The following is a 17948-nucleotide window of genomic DNA, read 5'->3' as shown; positions in this document are numbered from 1 at the left end:
CCTTTTTGGGCTGTCCCACCAGCTCACCAAGGGCTGGTGCGCCACCCCCAAGGCCTATGGGCTTCCCTGGGGTGGGCTGCCCCCCGGTGAACATCCGGAATCCATTCGTCATTCCCGATACATTCCCGGTAACTCCAAAAACCTTTCGGTAATCAAATGAGGTCATCCTATATATCAATCTTCGTTTCCGGACCATTCCGGAAACCCTCGTGACGTCCGTGATCTCATCGGGACTCAGAACAACATTTGGTAACCAACCATATAACTCAAATACGCATAAAACAACGTCGAACGTTAAGCGGGTTCGAGAACTATGTAGACATGACCCGAGTGACTCCTCGGTCAATATCCAATAGCGGGACCTGGAAGCCCATATTGGATCCTACATATTCTACGAAGATCTTATCGTTTGAACCTCAGTGCCAAGGATTCATATAATCCCGTATGTCATTCCCTTTGTCCTTCGGTATGTTACTTGCCCGAGATTCGATCGTCAGTATCCGCATACCTATTTCAATCTCGTTTACCGGCAAGTCTCTTTACTCGTTCCGTAATACAAGATCCCGCAACTTACACTAAGTCACATTGCTTGCAAGGCTTGTGTGTGATGTTGTATTACTGAGTGGGCCCAGAGATACCTCTCCGTCACACGGAGTGACAAATCCCAGTCTCGATCCATACTAACTCAACGAACACCTTCGGAGATACCTGTAGAGCATCTTTATAGTCACCTAGTTACGTTGCGACGTTTGATACACAGAAAGCATTCCTCCGGTGTCAGTGAGTTATATGATCTCATGGTCATAGGAACAAATACTTGACACGCAGAAAACAGTAGCAACAAAATGACACAATCAACATGCTACGTCTATTAGTTTGGGTCTAGTCCATCACATGATTCTCCTAATGATGTGATCCCGTTATCAAGTGACAACACTTGCCTATGGTCAGGAAACCTTGACCATCTTTGATCAACGAGCTAGTCAACTAGAGGCTTACTAGGGACAGTGTTTTGTCTATGTATCCACACATGCACTATGTTTCCAATCAATACAATTATAGCATGGATAATAAACGATTATCATGAACAAAGAAATATAATAATAACTAATTTATTATTGCCTCTAGGGCATATTTCCAACAGTCTCCCACTTGCACTAGAGTCAATAATCTAGTTCACATCACCATGTGATTCCAACGAATCCAACACCCATATAGTTATGGGGTCTGATCACGTTTTGCTCGTGAGAGAGGTTTTAGTCAACGGTTCTGAAACTTTCAGATTCGTGTGTTCTTTACAAATCTTTATGTCATCTTATAGATGCTGCTACTATGTGCTATTCGGAAATACTACAAATATCCACTCGACTATACGAATCCGTTTCACTACTCATAGTTATTCGGATTAGTGTCAAAGCTTGCATCGACATAACCCTTTGCGGCGAACTCTTTAACCACCTCCATAATCGAGAAAAATCCCTTAGTCCATCAGTTACTAAGGATAAATTTTGATCGCTGCTAGTGATTCAATCATGGATCACTCTCTGTACCTCTCAACAGACTTTGAGTCAAGGCACACATCAGGTGCGGTACCCAGCATGGCATACTTCAGATTCTACGGCCAAGTCATAGAAGACGACCTTTGTCTATTCTCTTTATTCTGTCGGGGTCGAGTTTTGAGTCTTACTCAATTCACACCTTACAACGCAACCAAGAACTCCTTCCTTGCTGATCTATTTTGAACTCCTTTCAAAAGCGTGTCAAGGCAGGCATCTTGTTGAAACTTTTATTAAGCGCTTTCGATCTATCTCCATAGATCTTTGATGCTCAACGTTCAAGTAGCGCAATCCAGGTATTCCTTTGAAAAACTCCTTTCAAACAACCTTGTATACTTTACAGAAATTCTACATTAGTTCTGATCCACAATATGTCAACCACATTTTCTTATCAGAAATTCTATAGTGCTCCCACTCACTTCTTTGGAAATACAAGTTTCTCATAAACCTTGTACAAACCCAAAATCTTTGATCATCTCATCAAAATGTATATTCCAACTCCGAGATGCTCGCACCAGTCCAATGAAGGATCGCTGGAGCTTGCATACTTGTTAGTATCTTTAGGATCGAAAAAACCTCCTGGTTGTATCACATACAATGTTTGCTCAAGGAAACCGTCGAGGAAACAATGTTTTGACATCCTATGTGTAATATTTCATAAATAATGCAACAACTACTAACATAATTCTAACAGACTTTTAGCATCGCTACGAGTGAGAAAGTGTCATCATAGTCAACTGTTTGATCTTGCCGGAAACATCTTTGCGACAAGTCGAGCTTTTCTTAATAGTGACTTATCACCATCATCGTCTGTCTTCCTTTTAAAGATCCATCTTTACTCAATAGTCCTATGACCATCAAGTAGTTCTTCCAAAGTCTACACTTTGTTTTCATATATGGATCCTCTCTCGGATTTCATGGCCTCCAGCCATTTGTCGGAATCCGGGCCCACCATTGCTTTCTCCATAACTCGTAGGTTCACTGTTGCTCAACAACATGACCTCCAAGACAGGGTTACCGTACCACTCTGCAGTAGTACGCGACCTTGTCAACCTACGAGGTTTGTAGTAACTTGATCCGATGCTCGATGATCACCATCATCAGCTTTCACTTCAATTGGTGTAGGCGCCACAGGAACAACTTCCTGCTCCCTGCTACACACTGGTTGAAGTGATGGTTCAATAACCTCATCAAGTTGTACCACCCTCCCACTCAATTCTTTCGAGAGAAACCTTTCCTCGAGAAAGGATCCGTTTCTAGAAACAAACACTTTGCTTTCGGATCTGAGATAGGAGATGTACCCAACTGTTTTGGATATCCTATGAAGATGCATTTATCCGCTTTGGGTTCGAGCTTATCAGACTGAAACTTTTTCACATAAGTGTCGAAGCCCTAAACTTTCAAGAAACGACAGTTTAGATTTCTCTAAACCTCAATCTATACTGTGTCATCTCAACGGAAATACGCGGTGCCCTATTTAAAGTGAATGCGGTTGTCTCTAATGCATAACCCATAAACGATAGTGGTAATTTGATAAGAGACATCATAGCATTCACCATACCAAATAGTGCGTGGCTATGATGTTCAGACACATCATCACACTATGATGTTCCAGGTGGCATGAACTGCGAAATAATTTCCACATTGTCTTAACTGCGTACCAAAACGCATAACTCATATTCATTTCTATGATCATAACGTAGACAGTTTATCCTCTTGTTACGACGAACTTCACTCCGAAACAGAATTGAACTTTTCAATATTTCAGACTAGTGATTCATTAAGTAAATACTCTTGTATCTACTCAAATCATCATTGAAGTAAGAACATAATGATATCCACTGCGTGCCTCAGCACCCATTGGACTGCATACATCAAAATGTATCACTTCCAACAAGTTACTATCTTGTTTCATCTCAATGAAAACAAGGCCTTGCTCATGTGGTATGATTTGCATGTCACTTGTGATTCAAAATCAAGTGAGTATAAAGATCCATCAGCATGGAGCCTCTTCATGCAATTTATACCAACATGACTCAAGCGGCAGTGCCACAAGTAAGTGGTACTATCATCATTACCTCGTATCTTTTGGCACCAATATCATGAACATGTGTAACACTACGATCGAGATTCAGTAAACCATTGAAGGTGATTATTCAAGCAAATAGAGTAACCATTATTCTCTTTAAATGAATAATCGTATTGCAATAAACACGATCCAATCATGTTTATGCTTAATGCAAGCACCAAGTAACAATTATTTAGGTTTAACACCAACCCCGATGGTAGAGGGAGCGTGCGACGTTTGATCATATCAACCTTGGAAACACTTCCAACACGTATCGTCACCTCGCCTTTAGCTAGTCCCCGTTTATGCCGTAGCTTTCATTTCGTGTTACTAATCACTTAGCAACCGAACCGGTATCCAGTACCCTCGTGCTACTAGGAGTACTAGTAAAGTACACATCAACATTATGTATATCGAATATACTTCTTTCGACTTTTGCCAGCCTTCTTATCTACCAAGTATCTAGAGTTGCTCCGCCTCAGTGATCGTTCCCCTCATAACAGAAGCACTTAGTCCCGGGCTTGGGCTTAATCTGGGGTATCTTCATTAGTGCAGCAACTGCTTTGCCGTTTCACGAAGTATCCCTTCTAGCCCTTGCCTTTCTCGAAACTTAGTGGTTTTACTAACCATCAACTATTGATGCTCCTTCTTGATTTCTACTTTCGCAGTGTCAAACATCGCGAATTGCTCAAGGATCATTGTATCTATCCTTGATATGTTACACTAGTAGAAAAAGGGGCTTCCGTCCCAGCTCAATTTACACATTAGTCCCGGTTCCATTATGAACCGGGACTAATGTTAGCATTAGTCCCGGTTCGAACGGCAAGGGCGCCGGTCGATCATTAGTCCTGGTTCAAAAGGGACCTTTAGTCCCGGTTCGTGTCTCGAACCGGGACTAAAGGGTTTGGAGCCTTTGGTCTTGGTTCGTGTCTTGAACCGGGACTAAAGGGTAGACCTTTAGTCCCGGTTCGAGACACGAACCGGGACTAAAGGGGTTTTGTATTTTTATTTCTTCCTGTTTTTAAATTTTATTTCTGTTTGTAGTTTCTGTTTTAAATTGCTTATATCTTTTAGGATATTTAATTTTTTTTGAGTGATTCTTTTTGCATTAGATTAAAATTTTGTCTAGTTTTTGTTTGTGCAATTAGTTTTTAAATTTGAATGGTTTAAATTTGAATTTGTTCAAATTTGCTTCAAACCCAAATTGTGAATAACTTGAGTTTACAAATAGTTTTAAATTTAATTCTTTTTTCTCCTAGTCATCTGTTAGATTGTTATCACAATAAGATTTATTTGATTATTTTTAGAATAATTGAAATTTTTATTTTAATTAAAACAATATTGTTTTGCTTATATAATTGTTTTAGTCATTTAATTGTTGTTTTTTATTATTTTTAGTTAGCACTTTCTGTAGATTTTAACATGTTATAGTATGGTGCATATTGAATGCATAAAAAGTCTGGAATTAAAATCATTTTAATAAAATGCCTTTGTAGCAGATGGGTTTTCGTGTGAAACCTTGATACTTCGAAGGATGATCCAGTTTGTACACGAAGTGCATCCAGTTTTTATCGTAACTCTCTCAACTTTTTAGCACATGCTATGTGGGTGAAACTATGATACCATGTCAACTTTCAACCTTTTCAGAGTTCATTTGTAGTGCTTTTCAATTTCAGGGTCAATTAGCTCAAAAAAGTAAGTAAATGCATGAAAAATACCAAATGAAGTCAGAAAATATTGAAAATTTATGATGTGGCTTTAAATGGTGTATTTTAAACACACAAAAAGTATGGAGTTCAAATAAGTTCAAAAAAATGAAATCCCTTTGCAATAGATGAGTTTTCGTTCGAAACCCTGATACTTCGAAAGAGATTGTTCATTTTGTACACGAAGTGCATCCAGTTTTTTACGTAACCCTCTCAAATTTTTAGCACATGCTATGTGGGAGAAATGATGATACGATGCCAAGTTTCAACCTATTCAGAGTTCATTTGTCGGGCTTTTCAATTTCAAGGTCATTTAGGTCAAAAAATCATTAAATGCATGAAAATTAGCAAATGAAGTTATAAAGGGTCGAGGTTTTGAATGATTTATATTGAATGCACAAAATGCATAAAATGTCTGAAGTTGAAATAAGTAAAAAAATAAAATATCTTTCTAGCAGATGGGTTTTCGTCCGAAACCGTGATACTTCGAAGGAGATGGTCCAGTTTGTACACGAAGTGCATCCAGTTTTTGTCGTACCCTTCTCAACTTTTTAGCACAAGCTATGTGGATGAAATGATGATATCATGCCAAGTTTCAATATTTTTAGAGTTCATTATAGTTCTTTTCAATTTCAGTGTCATTTAGCTCAACATAGCAAATAAAGTTAGAAAGGGTTAACTCTGGCTTGGTTAACCTTAGTTGTGATTCTGGCGGGACGGTGCTAGCAAATGTAGTCGACGGGTATGATTGGACTCTTGGCTAAAGGGGGATTCTGAAATTTTCAAACTCTACCCTTCCTGGACCGTCTTTTTTAGTTTTGTAGAAAATAAACAAAAATGCTAAAATCTTTAAAAAATAAAATCCTTTGAGATGTAGTTAGGTTTTAGTGCCTAGTTGGTATACAAATTTTGAGATATGAATTTTGACCGTTTTTTCAAAAAAGGGAAAAATGTAAAACGGCCATAACTTTTGCATACGACGTCAAAAAAAAAAGTTTAATATATCAAAAAAAACTTGAGAAAATTAGGAATCAATTTCATCGGGGCTTGCCCGGTGAAGTTTTCTCACATGCTCAAAATTCCAAATGTAAAAAAAGTTATGGTAAAAAGAAGTTTTTTCCACAAAAATAAGAAAAAATAATTTTATTTAAAATCTTTTGGTTGTTTTCATTGATATTCACTATTATTATTACTTATTTTGTTTATTTTAATAATTGTTTGAATTCAAAAAATTAAATCATGTGACATGACATCAAACCCTAGGTTGTTTAGGATTGATAGCTTACTTTTGTCAGGAGAACAACAAGTGCAGATTTGGCAACTAGGGGCGATAGAACCACGAAGTTAAGCGTGCTCGGGCTGAATCAGTGAAAGGATGGGTGACCAGCCGAAAAGTTAGACGATTTGAAATGAGTAATCTACGCTAGAGCAGTGAGGATGGGTGATTAGAGATTAAATTGTCAAATAAATCAAAGATTTAAAAATTGAAATAAAACATAAAAACAAATCAAAGCATATTCAAAAATAAAATTTGAAAAATAAATTAAAAGGTACCTTTTTGGGTCAAACAAACAAAATAAACAGACGGATCCTTTAGTCCGAGTCCGTGTTAAGACCCGTGACTAAAGGGCCTGCCCCTGAGGGCGCTCCGAGGCGCCCACGTGGAGCACCTTTGGTCCCGGCTTAGAACAGGGCCGGGACTAAAGGTTAGGCCTTTAGTCCCGCCTCTTTGGTCCCGGTTGGTGAACCGGGACTAAAGCCCCTTACGGGCCGGGACTATAGGCCTTGTCCCCACTAGTGTTATAGTTCATCACGAAGCTCTCACAGCTTGGTGGCAGTGACTTTGGAGAACCATCACTATCTTATCTGGAAGATCAACTCCCACTTGATTCAAGCGGTTGAAGTACTCAGATAATCTGAGCACACGCTCAACGATTGAGCTTTTCTCCTTTACTTCGTTGACAAAGAATCTTGTCGGAGGTCTCATACCTCTTAACAAGGGCACAAGCATGAAATCACAATTTCATCTCTTTAGAACATCTCTTATGTTCCGTAACGTTTCAAAACGTCTTCGGCACCTTGCTTCTAAGCCATTAAGTATTTTGTACTGAACTATCGTGTAGTCATCAGAAACGTGTATGTCGGATGTTCACAACATCTACAGACGATGCTCGAGGTGCAGCACACCAAGTGGTGCATTAAGGACATAAGCCTTCTGCGCAGCAATGAGGACAATCCTCGGTTTTACAGACTCAGTCTGCAAAGTTTGCTACTATCAACTTTCAACTAAATTTTCTCTAGGAACATATAAAAATAGTAGATCTATAGCGCATGCTACATCGTAATTCGTAAAGACCATTAGACTATGTTCATGACAATTAGTTTAATTAATCATATTACTTAAGAACTCCCACTCAAAAAGTACATCTCTCTAGTCATTTGAGTGGTACATGATCCAAATCCACTATCTCAAGTCCGATCATCACGTGAGTCGAGAATAGTTTCAGTGGTAAGCATCTCTATGCTAATCATATCAACTATACGATTCATGCTCGACCTTTCGGTCTCATATATTCCGAGGCCATGTCTCCACATGCTAGGCTCGTCAAGCTTAACCCAAGTGTTCCGCGTGTGCAACTGTTTTGCACCCCTTGTATGTGAACGTTGAGTCTATCACACCTGATCATCACGTGGTGTCCCGAAACGAAGAACTGTCGCAATGGTGCACAGTCGGGGAGAACACAATTTCGTCTTGAAATTTTAGTGAGAGATCACCTCATAATGCTACTGTCGTTCTAAGCAAGATAAGGTGCATAAAGGATTAACATCACATGCAATTCATAAGTGACATGATATGGTCATCATCATGTGCTTCTTGATCTCCATCACCAAAGCACCGGCACGATCTTCTTGTCACCGGCGTCACACCATGATCTCCATCATCATGATCTCCATCAACGTGTCGCCATCGGGGTTGTCGTGCTACTCATGCTATTACTACTAAAGCTACGTCCTAGCAATATAGTAAACGCATTTGCAAGCACAAACGTTAGTTTAAAGACAACCCTATGGCTCCTGCCGGTTGCCGTACCATCGACGTGCAAGTCGATATTAACTATTACAACATGATCATCTCATACATCCAATATATCACATCACATCGTTGGCCATATCACATCACAAGCATATCCTGCAAAAACAAGTTAGACGTCCTCTAATTGTTGTTGCATGTTTTACGTGGTGACCATGGGTATCTAGTAGGATCGCATCTTACTTACGCAAATACCACAACGGAGATATATGAATTGCTATTTAACCTCATCCAAGGACCTTCTCGGTCAATTTCGATTCAACTAAAGTTCGAGAAACCGACACCCGCCAGTCATCTTTGAGCAACGGAGTTACTCGCAGCGATGAAACCAGTCTCTCGTAAGCGTACGAGTAATGTCGGTCCGAGCCGCTTCGATCCAACAATACCGCGGAATCAAGAAAAGACTAAGGAGGGCAGAAAAACACACATCACCGCCCACAAAATCTTTTGTGTTCTACTCGAGAAGACATCTACGCATGAACCTAGCTCATGATGCCACTGTTGGGGAACGTCGCATGGGAAACAAAAAATTTCCTACGCGCACGAAGACCTATCATGGTGATGTCCATCTACGAGAGGGATTTCTGATCTACGTACCCTTGTAGATCGCACAACAGAAGCGTTAGTGAACGCGGTTGATGTAGTGGAACGTCCTCACGTCCCTCGATCCACCCCGCAAACCGTCCCACGAACCGTCCAGCGATCCGTCCCACGATCTAGTGCCGAACGGACGGCACCTCCGCGTTCAGCACACGTACAGCTCGACGATGATCTCGGCCTTCTTGATCCAGCAAGAGAAACGGAGAGGTAGATGAGTTCTCCGGCAGCGTGACGGCGCTCCGGAGGTTGGTGGTGATCTTATCTGAGCAGGGCTCCGCCCGAGCTCCGTAGAAACGCGATCTAGAGGTAAAACCGTGGAGGTATGTGGTCGAGCTGCCTTGAAAAAGTTGTCTCAAATCAGCCCTAATAGCTCCATATATATAGGAGGAGGGAGGGGAGGCTTGCCTTGAGGCTCAAGGAGCCCCAAGGGCTGCGCACCAAGGGGAGGAGGAGTCCTCCTCCAATCCTAGTCCAACTAGGATTGGAAGGTGGAGTCCTTCTCTTCCTTCCCACCTCCTTTTTTTTCCTTTTCTCTTTGATTTTCTATCTATGGCGCATAGGGCTTTTTTTTCCTTTTCTCTTTGATTTTCTACCTTTGTCCTTCCGTATGTTACTTGCCCGAGATTCGATCGTCAGTATCCGCATACCTATTTCAATCTCATTTACCGGCAAGTGTCTTTACTCGTTCCGTAATACAAGATCCCGCAACTTACACTAAGTCACATTGCTTGCAAGGCTTGTGTGTGATGTTGTATTACCGAGTGGGCCCCGAGATACCTCTCCATCACACGGAGTGAAAAGTCCCAGTCTCGATCCATACTAACTCAACGAACACCTTCGGAGATACATGTAGAGCATCTTTATAGTCTCCCAGTTACGTTGCGACGTTTGATACACACAAAGCATTCCTCCGGTGTCAGTGAGTTATATGATCTAATGGTCATAGGAACAAATACTTGACACGCAGAAAACAGTAGCAATAAAATGACACGATCAACATGCTACATCTATTAGTTTGGGTCTAGTCCATCACATGATTCTCCTAATGATGTGATCCCGTTATCAAGTGACAACACTTGCCTATGGTCAGGAAACCTTGACCATCTTTGATCAACGAGCTAGTCAACTAGAGGCTTATTAGGGACAGTGTTTTGTCTATGTATCCACACATGCACTGTATTTCCAATCAATACAATTATAGCATGGATAATAAACGATTATCATGAACAAAGAAATATAATAATAACTAATTTATTATTGCCTCTAGGGCATATTTCCAACACCCAATCCCTCAACGCATTTCTCCATGCCTATGCCTCAGATCCGTCGCCCGCGTCTCAAATCCTCCGCCCGCGATTTGGAACTCCGGCCGCTGTGGCAAGGACGTCCCCGAGCCGACGCATTGCGTCAGATCCGACAAGGCATGAAAGCGCGCCGCCTTGCGATACACACACAACGGGCTGACATCGCCGTCGTCGCTCCTCCGCCGCGAGACCGAGGAGTACGACCAGACGTGTGGGTGCCTCTTCTCCAGCACATCCAGCTCCTCCGGGGCATCGAGCTCATGCTCCTCTCTCACCCCGGTGAAGAGGGAGCCGGAGACGGGGCCGGATCGACGGGCCGGTGGCGTCGTTAGGACGGAGGACATCCTCCCCCCGGCGAAGGCGGACGCCATTTTTCCCACTATGCTTGCACGCAGTGCACGGGAGGAGGAAGCAGAGCGGCAACGCCGTCGGAGGAACGAGGAGATCAACACCGTGCTTTACGAGCAAGGAATTACATCGGCCCTCGCGTTCGGCGACAAGGAGGAGGAGTAGCTCCGCGAGGCCATTGAGCAGGAGAGGGACTTCGTCGACCAAACCTCCGACTCCGACTTCAATTGGTCGCCACCGCTGGTCAGCTACCGCACCTTACGAGCTCCGGTGAGCTCCATTTTGTCTAGTTTTAGGTTAGAGTAACTCCCGCGAGCTTTTATGTGCCTATATGTATGTTCTCTACGAACAATCTGCCCCTATATACGAATGATCTATGCTCGTGCGAACTTTTGCGTTATAAATTTATTGCGCGAAACCTGTTTTTTAAATTTTATTGTTGTGGATACGGTTTCTGCTCTGACGTGCCGATTTTGAACCCGTATAAACCCCCCCCCCCCCCCCCCCCGCGTTTACAGTTCAATAGAATAGGGGGTCTGCTAGAGATGCTCTTACAAGGCAAGTCCCTCGCCCATGTGAACCATGGTCTAGTTTATAAAAATTAATATTCACCCTACCAAATAAAAATTCGATCCCACAAAAATATATTGTATATTGTATTTATTTTATATTATATAGGTTTGATAGTTTCTAATATATTTGGCAAAACATTTTGAAGCTTGTATACACTGGCTAACAACCCCAACGGATCGATCCGTTGACACTTTATTACCACACAAACACACGCACATGCAATACATACATCGACAGACAGGGCTTACAATACACAGTAAATTAATGAGATGCTGGCTTCAGGGCTTGCGATGCTAGGCTTCCTGACGGACGGAGCCGTCACGCATGCAGGCGGAGTCTCCAAGGTCGCCGCCGGCCTAGCAGCCCGTGCCGGAATAGGTGCAGCGGCACCTGGCCGCGCATCGCGGCGGGGGCCTGCACACAGTGATGCAGACCTTCCCTTTCGGGCAGGGCACACAGCCGCAGCGCTCGATGCACGTTGCGAGCGCGTCCGCTGGCTGCCCCGACGCGGCCGGCACCAGCGCGGCCGCGCAGAGGGCGGCCAGGAGCATGACGGCGGCGAACTTGAGAGCGGGAGCAGCCATGTGTGATGAAACTAGAGTAGAGCAAGATGGTATGCTTTGGGATGATCAGATAGAAGGCGAAGACGCTATTTATAGGTTAGTCATAGACTAGTAGTTGATGAAGCACCACGTGGTTTTGACTTTGGCACCATGTGAGAGGATACCTCTCATGATATATAGTTGACATGGAGAGGATTGTATTAGCTCGTGCTATAGCCCATCCTTTTTGACGATTTCTTCTCTTTCGTTGAATCCCGGCCGCCATACTGCATGCCTTCATACATGTGTGTTGTATTGACAGAATCTATTGAATAGGTTGACACAGTTTCAGGTTGGCAATAGTGGCCCAATCTGTTTAGCGTACGAAAATAGTTAAGCAGACGATAACATCATTTCTCATGACATGGATCATTAATTAGTTTTCTTGCCTTGTAAATCTTAGCAATTAGGTGGTTATTCCTTCCATTTCATTTAAAATTGTGTTCAAACTTTATAATGTCTGACTTAAGACAACCCTAATACACGGGAGTATCAGATAAAATCATTTTGTATTAAATAAGAAGTGTGTATGTATACATCGAACTTAAAAGTAAAAAAAAATTGTCATACATGTAATTAATAAAATGTGAATTGTAGAAAAGTCGTATTAACAATACTGTTTGGACTAGGACAAATACGAGCGGATATATCCTTGAATTGTCAATATGCATCCCATGATTGTGGAAAGTTCAAAACGGACAGTGAAATGTTTGAATGGAATACTCAAACTGTCCAATACACGTATTTCACATGCATAGCAATATAGCATGAAAAAAGAAAAAACATGTTGTTATTCTGGGAAACATGGGGATGTTTAATACAAACATGCCTATATATTGAAAAATAATAAAATAAAATGAAGAATGGATGGACGCTAACGCATGTGCAACATGTAGGGGAGACCGTGGAGGTGCATACATGAGGACGACACGACCATGCATGTGGCATTGGTTATACTTATGCACTGTTGTGTAGCATGGCGAATATCGCACAGAGTTCGTCATAGTATGATGTGTGCCGAACTTCACAGACTCACAGTAGTGCACACATTTTTACCACACGACCATGTCCATTGCCAGGAGTTATTGCACATAACTTGTTTGGTAAATCCATGTTCAATTGACATCTATGTGTAGTAAAATTAATTATTCCCTCATCCTACCTCCACTGCAATCTTGTTCCCCCTTCTCCATCGTGGCCGCATCCAAATCCTCCTCCCCTTCCACCTCTGATGTTCTCCCAATGATGAATGGCCTCCTACAGTCAAACGGCTCCACACGCGCGGATGTGGCCACTGCCGTGGCTGAACGGGACGTAGATGACAAGGTAGCATGTGCATATGGTGTTGACGTTATGCCACATGCAAGAATGAGGTCGTGCCTGTGGCGGCACACATGGAAGAGGTCACTCCATTTGTGATGGCACACACAGACGAGGTCCTTCATGACTGGCATTATTTGAACACAAAGGCCACTGACCTTGAGAAAACACCCAAAATGTTGATCGTCGACTTCTAGTATTTCAGCAAGTGCTCCTCGATGAGGAGGATGAGGAGATTTGTACCAACAGTTTATGGTCCATATTTTATGTAATTATGCAACAAGATATCCAATATGATTTTCAGGTACATATGTAATGGATGTTTAGTTTGATCAAGTAAAGAGACGTGCAGTGATATTTTAACTATTTGTTCTTCTGCAAACGAAGCAAGTTATATCGAACATGTTCTACACGACAAAATCATGTGAGATGATTCTCGATATTTCACATAGTTCATTTTTTTCAGTTGTGTGCCAGTAAAGTACCCAATTTTCACCACACAATCGTATCCACTTAGTTAACTTTGACTTTTGACTAAGTTAAACAAAACACTATTCAGAATACAAAATTAATCCTTAGATCCTTAAAAAATATAGTTTGTATTGTATTTATTTTGTAATATATAGGTTGATAGTTTGAACGTACTTGCTCAAACATTACGAGATTTGACCGGTAAAACTAATGTACACTGTCCAATGAACATAGCATTCGTATTTATTTTTGGGGATCAAACTGCTCACAATTATTTAAGCAACAATAGGCCAGTAGTACGACGGCAGCGAACTTGAGAGCGGGAGCAGCCATGAGATGAAAGGAGAGGAGATGGGTATGCTTTGGGATGATTAGCCGGTAGACGGAGACGCTATTTATAATTTATAAGCTAGTAATAGTAGATGATTAAGCATCATGTCGTTGGACTTCTGGCCTTCTGCACCATCAGTGTGAGCTCATTTCACGTTACAAGCCATCAGATTCGAGAGCCCTCTGATCGAGACTTCACAACACCATGGAAATGAGCTCACACTGATGCACAAACACACCACACCACCAACGCATGCCGATGCACCAATCCACCAATACAGACACCTAGTCCCGCTCTCACGGAAGGCCAACCGCAATGCCAAGACACCAAGCCAACACCCACACCACCACAACCGCTACGACCCAAAACCGCCGATGAGCCCCTCCTAAGGAAGCTCACCTGCCAAATTGACGAAAAAGGGTTTTCCCCATTTTATATTATAAAGCAACAACCAACCGATATAACCAGTTCGCTGGGGCCGTAGGACAAACATGTCCAAAAGGAAAAAAGAAAGAAACAAATGCCGACACCGGCAGCTCAACTAAGCGAGGATGATCGACAACCACTGCACCCTCCGGAGAAGTACCGCCGCAAGCCTTGCACTACAAAACCTCACGTACCAAGCAACACCTTTAGGAAGGAATGCGACTTCGACGTCGCTGCTGCTGGACATGTCCTAGGGTTTGGCCCGGTATGCGGATGAAAGTGGGGAAGGGGTATCACCGACTCCCCTTAGAAAGGTCCGACGGTGCCCATGGGCATAGCCGTGCCGGTGGCGGAGGAGCCGCCACGGATTTCTCCCTCCCCAAAATCATCACCGTCAGCCTAGACAATCGAAAATGCACTGCCCAACATACCGTCCACCAGCATGTGCCACCACCGTCACCACACAAATGTCATCGTCTCACTGAGGCCACCAACACGAGACCTCGAGGGAGGACGAGGAAATATCGGGCTCAGGGGAAACCGTAACGCAGCCGACAAGAGGGGACAACCTCCACAGTCGCACGGAGGCAACCAGACGTAGCGACAGGGACTTGCCAAGCCACCACATGCTCGATCGGATCCTAAAAGGTACGGACAGTCCAAGCACCCACGTTGCAGCACACAGTCCGCCCAAGCCATCACCACCGTAGCCACAACTGCCTCGCCGCACGACCAGGGAGCCGCGCCGCCGCGCCCTGAACCGTCGGCATGCCCGTGCCCACATGGGGCCCTAAAGGGCCTAGATCTGGGTCGAGCGTGCGCCGTCGGCCAGCCACATACCGCGCCACCCCGCAGCCAATGGCTACTCCGCCATGTCAAGGGAAATCGAGGCCCGCGGAACCCCGCCGCCGAGCCATACCGCCGTCAGCCAAGCAGCATCGTCGCTGGACAGGAAGGATCCCCGACTCCACCTCCCAACGCGCGGGGAACACGCCGGTGGCCTCTTTCGGCGACGATGAAGGGGGGTGGAGGAGGAGGGGGCTCAAGAAGGGGTGGAGGGGTGGAGGCGCTCCGCCGCCTCGGGAGGCGACGGGAGCGAAGGAGCGAAGGAGAGGTATAATTTTCTATTACTGATAAGGACAACATCCAAATATTCCTAAATCAATGGCAGTTGGAAGAGGGTGTGATGCAAGGGGTGAGGAGGTACACCGAGAGCGTGGGGTGGGACACCCTCGTTGTGGTCGCGAGTATGAGCAGCATGTCACGTCATGGCGTGCAAACAACATGGAGGCGAGTGAAATGTCGGCGAGCAGGTCTGGCAAGAGGTTGCCCCAGCGCGATGGCGTAGAGCTTGTGGCGTGCAAACAAGATGGACCCTCAATGAGGCTCTATCAAATTACTTTTGGGGACCATCCCTAAAAAAAAACTTTTGAGGACCATCTATCCTAGCCCTAGCTAGTTCATGGATATCATCAAGTGCCGAGTAACCATGGTTATATACCTAAATGGAAGGAAAAATAAAGAAGAAGAAAGAAGATAATGAAAAGTGGTTTGGGACGAACACCATAAGAAAGATTTTGAAAATAAGTATGAGATCCTTTTTTGCAAATATTCGACCAATACATCTTCCAACCTGATCCCATCCCTCACACTTTCATATCCAACAACTCAAATATTACATGTCTGGCGCAGCGGATATGTCTCGAGACGAGACACCAACCAAGCAGTACAAGTCGTTAAATGGTTAAAGCAACGACGGTGTACAAGTCGTGCAAGTAAAGATATGTTGAATTGACCACATATTAACGTTCAAAACGGCTGCAAAAATAATTAAGGCAACGATAGTACCAGTCATACAAGCGAGAGTTTAAGTTAGCGGCATTTTGACTTTGAAGAGGATCACCACGAACGTGCCTACCATATGCCAGAAACGGTCTACGTACTAACATAAACTTGAACAAGGCTCAACTAACAGACTCAATCCTTGGTCAACTGTTTTGCCAATTGATTATTGATAGGGAAATTATTCCCTTCAACCGGACGATCTTATGCCAGCGTCCATCGCCTTCATATTCGTTGGATGGACTCCATCACACGGTCAGAAGCCAACCCTCGTATCCATGTTTTGTAAGTGGTCCATTGTTTGTCAAAGAGGTTCCTCAACTAGACTCTTGTTGCAAATCGACCAAGGGTTAGATCTCGCGACATGATCCAGGTTGCAAAAGAAATCCCGCAACACAAATCATGTTGCAATTTTTTTTTACAACATGACCCGTGTTGCAAAAACGAATCCGACAACACTACCTATATTATAAAAAAATGCAACATAACCTCTGTTGCAAACATCTTCGCAACAAGACATGTGTCGCAAAATATAATCATCAGTCTGACGGCTCGCTAGACGGTAGATCTTCTAAAAAGATCTACTAGAGGACGCATAGCAGCCCCCTTAATGATATGCTTGTGATTGGATCATCACTCGTATCGCCGTGGGACCACCATGGCTGGTCCTTATTTTCCTAATCGGATGGTTTCATCGGGCAGCAAGCTACTCTACCTTACAATTCTGATTGTTTAGTCTATATCCGAAGATTTGTGATCCTCGTCCTGCGCTCAGCATTTCCATCTGATTTACTCTGATGGTTCAGACAACATCTGATCCAGAAGTCCTGCGCTCAGCATTTCCATCTGTTTTCAATGTACTTGCTCTAAAGTATGACTACGGTAAAACTAATATACACTGTGAAACGAATATAACATTTCTAATTATCTTTTGCCCACGACAGACAAAGACAGAGCTAGCTTCTCCCAGTTAAGTTAATATACACTGTCATCATCAAATGCCTTGAATATTTCAACGAGAAACTGACCCACAACCCCAAACGAATGGATCCGTTAACACTTTATTACCACACAAACACACGCACACACATGCAGTACATGCCTGAACAGACTCACACAAAGGGCTTACAACACACAACAGTACGTGCTAGCTGCTGCTGGCTTCATGACGGACGGAGCCGTGGCGCGCACAGGCGGAGTCGCCAAGGTCGTAGCCGGCCTAGGTTTAGACGCACCTGGCCGCGCAGTCCGGCGGGGGCCTGCACACAGCGGGGCAGAACCTCCCTTTCGGGCAGGGCACACAACCGCAGCGCCCGATGCACGCCGCTAGCCCGCCATCAGTAGGCTGCCCCGACGCCGCTGGGGCCAGTGCAGCCGCGCAGAGGAAGACCAGGAGCACAACGGCGGCGAACTTGAGAGCTGGAGCAGCCATGGGAGGAGAAGAGGAGATGGTATGGTTTGGGATGATCAGACGGGAAACAACAAGGACGCTATTAATAGGCAATAATGGTATGGCTAGTATTAGTTGATTATAAGCACCACGTGGTTTTGACTTTCGCACCATGTAGTACTGACTTATGTGACATTCTGTGATCTAGAAACGATACCATCATGATATGTAGTAGTTGACGTAGAGACGATCGTATTAGCTCGTGTTACAGCCCATCTTTTATGACTTTCTCTTCTTTCTCGGTTGAATCCAGGCAGTAT

The 17948-nt window shown here is 43.7% G+C and overlaps 1 protein-coding gene across 1 annotated transcript; it reads right to left on the bottom strand.

Annotated features, from left to right (window-relative positions):
* Positions 1–11305: 11305 nt before the first annotated feature.
* Positions 11306–11851, bottom strand: LOC123413052. The gene has a single exon (XM_045105995.1). The coding sequence runs from the start codon at positions 11828–11830 to the stop codon at positions 11603–11605; it is 228 nt and encodes a 75-aa protein (XP_044961930.1). The 5' UTR covers positions 11831–11851; the 3' UTR covers positions 11306–11602.
* Between the last annotated feature and the right edge of the window lie 6097 nt (positions 11852–17948).

The sequence above is a fragment of the Hordeum vulgare genome, chromosome 7H (assembly GCF_904849725.1).
Source record: "Hordeum vulgare subsp. vulgare chromosome 7H, MorexV3_pseudomolecules_assembly, whole genome shotgun sequence".
Taxonomy (NCBI): Eukaryota; Viridiplantae; Streptophyta; class Magnoliopsida; order Poales; family Poaceae; genus Hordeum; species Hordeum vulgare.
This window is presented reverse-complemented; position numbering and strand designations above follow the sequence as displayed.